This window comes from Panulirus ornatus, chromosome 2 (assembly GCF_036320965.1).
Source record: "Panulirus ornatus isolate Po-2019 chromosome 2, ASM3632096v1, whole genome shotgun sequence".
NCBI classification, from domain to species: Eukaryota; Metazoa; Arthropoda; class Malacostraca; order Decapoda; family Palinuridae; genus Panulirus; species Panulirus ornatus.
Window position 1 is genome coordinate 43,458,510 of NC_092225.1, and position 7,500 is coordinate 43,466,009.

Sequence of the window (7,500 nt, forward strand, 5' to 3'; positions counted from 1 at the left end):
AACTACCTATCCACATCCAAGCCCCAGAGACTAAAATTAAAAGGTGTAAATACATTAGATGTTGAAAATAATGTTTTTCATATGTAAATATTCAAATTGGAAACAAATATCATAACTGTAAATAAAATTTTTCAAGAATAAATCACACCGAGATAAAAATTGTCAATAGCACAATAACAACCCTAAATTGTTATCTTAATGAAAATTATATGATGCCTGATTTCTTGGCTGCTAGTTTGTCATAAAATGCTGTCAGTACACATGCAACAATAGTTTTATATTACCAGTGAATATATCACCATGTGCTTCACAATTTATTTATCAATTGTGTTTTTATTTCCTTTCTATTATCTAATTACTATTATTAATCATGTTCCCATTTCCACTCAATGGATCACATGCACAGAGGCAGGCATCTTTTCGAGAATTTTTTTTCAGTTTGGGGGCTTAAACCCAACTGGCTTGCTATGGCTTGGAATGCCCAATTCCCTGAGGTAGATGCATTATTCTAAAACTTTAGAATTTATCCAATCAGCTACAATACATATATATATATATATATATATATATATATATATATATATATATATATATATATATATATATATATATATATATATATATATATATATATATATATATATATATATATATATATATATATATATATATATATATATTAATATATATATATATATATATATATATATATATATATATATATATATATATATATATATATATATATATATATATATATATATATATATATGTATATATATATATATATATGCATGTGTATGGGGGAGGGTTGGGCCATTTCTTTCGTCTGTTTCCTTGCGCTACCTCGCAAGCGCGGGAGACAGCGGCAAAAGAAAAAAAAAAAATATATATATATATATATATATATATATATATATATATATATATATATATATATATATATATATTGGGGAAGAGCAGTGTGGTTTCAGAAGTGGTAGAGGATGGGTGGATCAGGTGTTTGCTTTGAAGAATGTATGTGAGAAATACTTAGAAAAGCAAATGGATTTGTATGTAGCATTTATGGATCTGGAGAAGGCATATGATAGAGTTGATAGAGATGCTCTGTGGAAAGTATTAAGAATATAAGATGTGGGAGGCAAGTTGTTAGAAGCAGTGAAAAGTTTTTATCGAGGATGTAGGCATGTGTACGTGTAGGAAGAGAGGAAAGTGATTGGTTCTCAGTGAATGTAGGTTTGCGGCAGGGGTGTGTGATGTCTCCATGGTTGTTTAATTTGTTTATGGATGGGGTTGTTAGGGAGGTGAATGCAAGAGTTTTGGAAAGAGGGGCAAGTATGAAGTCTGTTGTGGATGTGAGAGCTTGGGAAGTGAGTCAGTTGTTGTTCGCTGATGATACAGCGCTGGTGGCTGATTCATGTGAGAAACTGCAGAAGCTGGTGACTGAGTTTGGTAAAGTGTGTGAAAGAAGAAAGTTAAGAGTAAATGTGAATAAGAGCAAGGTTATTAGGTACAGTAGGGTTGAGGGTCAAGTCAATTGGGAGGTAAGTTTGAATGGAGAAAAACTGGAGGAAGTGAAGTGTTTTAGATATCTGGGAGTGGATGCGGCAGCGGATGGAACCATGGAAGCGGAAGTGAATCATAGGTTGGGGGAGGGGGCGAAAATCCTGGGAGCCTTGAAGAATGTGTCGAAGTCGAGAACATTATCTCTGAAAGCAAAAATGGGTATATTTGAAGGAATAGTGGTTCCAACAATGCTGTATGGTTGCGAGGCGTGGGCTATGGATAGAGTTGTGCGCAGGAGGGTGGATGTGCTGGAAATGAGATGTTTGAGGACAATGTGTGGTGTGAGGTGGTTTCATCGAGTAAGTAATGTAAGGGTAAGAGAGATGTGTGGAAATATAAAGAGCGTGGTTGAGAGAGCAGAAGAGGGTGTTTTGAAATGGTTTGGGCACATGGAGAGAATGAGTGAGGAAAGATTGACCAAGCGGATATATGTGTCGGAGGTGGAGGGAACGAGAGAATTGGGAGACCAAATTGGAGGTGGAAAGATGGAGTGAAAAAGATTTTGAGTGATCGACGCCTGAACATGCAGGAGGGTGAAAGGCGTGCAAGGAATAGAGTGAATTGGAACGATGTTGTATACCGGTGTCAACGTGATGTCAATGGATTGAACCAGGGCATGTGAAGCGTGTGGGTAAACCATGGAAAGTTCTGTGGGGCATGGATGTGGAAAGAGAGCTCTGGTTTCGGTGCATTATTAACTGACAGCTAGAGACCTAGTGTGAACGAATGAGGCCTTTGTTCTCTTTTCCTAGCGCTACCTCGCACACATGAGGGGGGAGAGGGTTGTACTTCCATGTGTTGCGAGGTGGCGATAGGAATAAATAAAGGCAGTACGTATGAATTATGTACATGTGTATATATGTATATGTCTATGTGTGTATATATATATGTACATTGAGATGTATAGATATGTATATTTGCGTGCGTGGACGTGTATATATATACATGTGTATATGGGTGGGTTGGGCCATTCTTCGTCTTTTTCCTTGCGCTACTTCGCTAACGCGGGAGATAGCGACAAAGCAAAATAGATAATATGGAGTGAAAAAGATTCTGTGTGATCGGGGCCTGAACATGCAGGAGGGTGAAAGGAGGGCAAGGAATAGAGTGAATTGGAGCGATGTGGTATACCGGGGTTGACGTGCTGTCAGTGGATTGAATCAAGGCATGTGAAGCGTCTGGGGTAAACCATGGAAGCTGTGTAGGTATGTATATTTGCGTGTGTGGACGTATGTATATACATGTGTATGGGGGTGGGTTGGGCCATTTCTTTCGTCTGTTTCCTTGCGCTACCTCGCAAACGCGGGAGACAGCGACAAAGTAAAAAAAAAAAAAAAAAAAATATATATATATATATATATATATATATATATATATATATATATATATATATATATATATATATATATATATATATATATATATATATATATGTGTGTGTGTGGTGTGAGGTGGTTTGATCGAGTAAGTAACGTAAGGGTAAGAGAGATGTGTTAAAATAAAAAGAGCGTGGTTGAGAGAGCAGAAGAGGGTGTTTTGAAATGGTTTGGGCACATGGAGAGAATGAGTGAGGAAAGATTGACCAAGAGGATATATGTGTCGGAGGTGGAGGGAACGAGGAGAGGAGGGAGACCGAATTGGAGGTGGAGGGATGGAGTGAAGGGGGTTTTGTGTGATCGGGGCCTGAACATGCAGGAGGGTGAGGGGAGGGCAGGGAGTGGAGTGAGTTGGAGCGATGTGGTGTACAGGGGTTGACGTGCTGTCAGTGGATTGAATCGGGGCATGTGAAGCGTCCGGGGTAAACCATGGAAAGCTGTGTAGGTATGTATATTTGCGTGTGTGGACGTGTGTATGTACATGTGTATGGGGGGGGTTGGGCCATTTCTTTCGTCTGTTTCCTTGCGCTACCTCGCAACCGCGGGAGACAGCGACGAGGTATAAAAAAAAAAAAAAAAAAAATATATATATATATATATATATATATATATATATATATATATATATATATATATATATATATATATTACCCCTGGGGATAGGGGAGTAAGAATATTTCCCACGTATTCCCTGCATGTCGTAGAAGGCGACTAAAAGGGGAGGGAGCGGGAGGCTGGAGATCCTCCCCTCTCGCTTTTTTTTTTTTTAATTTTCCAAAAGAGGGAACAGAGAAGGGGGCCAGGTGAACATATTCCCTTAAAGGATCAGTCCTCTGTTCTTAACGCAACCTCGCTAATGCGGGAAATGGCGAATAGCATGAAAGAAAAAAAATATATATATTTATTTGTTTATTTGTTTATTTATCATACTTTGTCGCTGTCGCCCTCTTTAGCTAGATAGCGCACGGAAACAGACGAAAGAAATGGCCCAACCCACCCACATACACATATATATGCATACGCGTTCACACACGCACATGTACATACCTATATATCTCAACGTATGCATGTATATACACACACAGACATATACATATATACACATGTATATAATTCATACTGTCTGCCCTTATTCACTTCCGTCGCCACCCCGCCACACATGAAATTACCTCTGATATATATTACCTCTTTGTCAATATTTCCTCACTCATTCTCTCCATATGTCCAAACCATTTCGACACACTTTCTTCTGTAATCTTAACCACACTCCTTTTATATCGACACATCTCTCTTTCCATTTCATTACTTACTCGATCAAACTGCCTCACACTATATATTGTCCTCAAACATCTGATTTCCAACAAATCCACTCTCCTTCGCCTACCTCTTGCAGCCATATAACATTGTTATAACCACTATTCCTTCAATCTTACCCATTTTTAATCTCATTATTGGCCATCACTGAACATAAATACACTTGAGAAAATTGTGTTGGAAAATCATGTAACATTGATGTGTATTTTCAGGCATTTAATTTCTACCAATTGAACACAGGTCAGTACTTGCCTCATTGCCCATCCAAAGGCAGCCATCATGGATACATCATGTTTGCTGATATAGAAGGGCGTCTTGCCAAACTTGTCGGTGAAGCGTGAGGCGATGATGATATGAATATACTCCCTGAAGGTAATGATCGAATAGCCCCCCTCCAACACCTTCCTCAGCGTCTCCTCCAGCGTCACGATCTTGTAAGATGAGGTGAGTTAAACACTGACAGTGTGTAGGCAAGTCATTATCAAAAGATTCCACACCGGGCTATTTATAAGTTTGTTTACATATTTTTACGGTAAGAGGAGGGAGGTTTACATGTGTGTGTGTGTGTGTGTGTGTGTGTGTGTGTGTGTGTGTGTGTGTGTGTGTGTGTGTATGTGTGTGTGTGTGTGTGTGTGTGTGTGTGTGTGTGTGTGTGTGTGTGTGTGTGTGTGTGTGTGTGTGTGTGTTTGTTTGTGTGTGTGTTTGTGTGTTTGTTCAAGTGTGTGTGTGTGTGTGTGTGTGTGTGTGTGTGTGTGTGTTTGTGTGTGTGTGTGCGTCTGTGTGTGTGTGTGTGTTTGTGTAAGTGTGTGTGTGTGTGTGTGTGTGTGTGTGTGTGTGTGTGTGTGTGTGTGTGTGTGTATGTGTGTGTGTGTGTGTGTGTGTGTGTGTGTGTGTGTGTGTGTGTGTGTGTGTGTTTGTGTGCGTTTATGTGAGTATGTGCGTCTATATGTGTGTGTAATTTCATATTTATAATCACCTATATGTACTGTGCGAGGTGAGACTTTAACACTCGTAATGTCCTATCTCTTGAGCATTCTCTGTTATCACATATCTTCCTACATTCACGTAAGCTCTTTTTATTGATCATGTTCCTATGCATTTCATTCTATTCATCCACAACTCTTCAACTATCAAAAATGCATCTTTACATTTTATAACAAGATCTTCGCTTAACTTCTTGCTATGATCTCTGGTACTATTCCTACATCTGTCGAAGAACAGGTCACTGTCTACATCATCGATTTATCTAAAAAAAGAAGTGAAAGATTGTGTTTAGGGCACCACTAATTCTTTCCTTTTCCAAGCTTGGCAAATCCAAAGCTGAAGCCTTTCTCTGTAACTTAACTCTCTTAACGTTGGTACCATCTTTGTTGTCCTCCTCTAGATCTTTTCTATTAGATTTTGTGCTACTTTTGGATGCAATGATCAAACGTGGGAAGTACACTCAAATTTTGGCCTTAAGTAGGATATGAGGAGCATGCCAAATATACCCTTATCCATACACTTGAAAGCTATTTTGATATTTTCTCGAACACAGTTTACACCTCCTTATTATTCTCTTAATGTGGGACTTTGGGGACGATGTCGATGATAATCAAATAGAGATATTCCTTCACTCTGTCCCTTTCTCATTACCTTACATAACATCGGATTGAATTTCATCAGCCATGTTTCAGACTAACTTTGGAATTTGTCTAGATCCCCTCGCAAGTATAGGCAGCCCTGCTCGTTTTCGCTTCTCTCATGACCTATGCATCATCTGCAGACACATTCAAGTGGGAATCTATATTTTCATGCAAGTCTTTTTACATAAATCAAGAAGAGTAGCGGCTCCAAAACAGAACCCGGGGCACTCCACTGATATCTCCACCCATTTGGAGAAAGCTTCCACGACATGTTTCCTTCCTCGTCTTTCATCAAAATAATCTATCCATCGGAGGAGTCTACACCTTATCCCTATGTGGTACCCCAACGTCTCAATCAGTCTCCTATAAGTAGAGTGTCAAATACTTTTTGGCAGTCCAAACACTAACAATCTACCCAGCCGTCACTCTGGTCGAAGACATGCTTTTCCTCTCAAAGAACTCTAAAATGTTGGTTAGCCATAACCTCCTTTACCTAGAACCATGTTGCCTTTCGCTTAGGTAGTTTCTTTTCTGTGAAAACTCGTCCATTTGCTTTATGAATAACTTTTCCAGCACGGCACTGATCACACTTTGCAAAGGTAACTGTTCTATAGTTCTACGCATCTTTCCAGTTTTTTTTCTTTATAGATGATTATGACGTTTGCTCTCATTCACGCCCTTGGCATTTCACATTTCTCAAGCAACATGATCAACAGTATTTCAAGAAGTTTGCCAAGTGTATATGCACACATCTGCGCATATTATGAAAGTTCATCAGGACCATGACACTTGAATAGCTCAAGACATTAGTATTCTGTTAATGTCTTTCCTGGATATCGCAGTGTTTTCTAAAGCCTCCTCCTCATCTTCTCTTACTAGCGATTGGGCAATAGTGTCTTTCACTTTGTAAACACTGTTGAAATTGTCTTAGCTTTACATCATCCTTAACTATTTTTCACTCTAAATCCCTTAAGCTACTCCCGACGATTTTACGGGAAAAAATAGGATTTTCGCCTCTCTTGACCGTGACATTCTTTTTACAAGGACACAGACGAAAGATATGGCCCAACCCACCCCCATACACATGTATATACATACACGTCCACACACGCAAATATACATACATATACATCTCAATGTACACATATATATACACACACAGACACATAGATATGTACCCATGCACACAATTCACACTATCTGCCTTTATTCATTCCCATCGACACCTCGCCACACATGGAATACCATCCCCCTCCCCCCTCATGTGGGCGAGGTAGCGCTAGGTAAAGACAACAAAGGCCCATTCGTTCACACTCAGTCTCTAGCCTGTCATGCAATAATGCCCTAAACCACAGCTCCCTTTCCACATCCAGGCCCCACGGATCTTTCCATGGTTTACCCAAGACGCTTCATATGCCCTGATTCAATCCACTGACAGCACGTCAACCCCGGTATACCACATCGATCCAATTCACTCTATTCCTCGCCCGCCTTTTATCCTCCTGCACGTTCAGGCCCCGATCACTCAAAATCTTTTTCACTCCATCTTCCCACCTACAATTTGGTCTCCCACTTCTCCTCGTTCCCTCCACCTCCGACACATATATCCTCTTGGTCAA

At 39.6% G+C, this 7,500-nt stretch overlaps 1 protein-coding gene across 1 annotated transcript in view; it reads right to left on the bottom strand.

The window, feature by feature from the left end:
- Nucleotides 1-7,500, bottom strand: part of LOC139752750 (glutamate receptor ionotropic, delta-1-like) — a 143,692-nt gene that overhangs the window by 24,068 nt on the left and 112,124 nt on the right. The window contains 1 exon segment of the mRNA XM_071668633.1: nucleotides 4,509-4,687. Coding sequence (XP_071524734.1) covers nucleotides 4,509-4,687 — 179 coding nt within the window.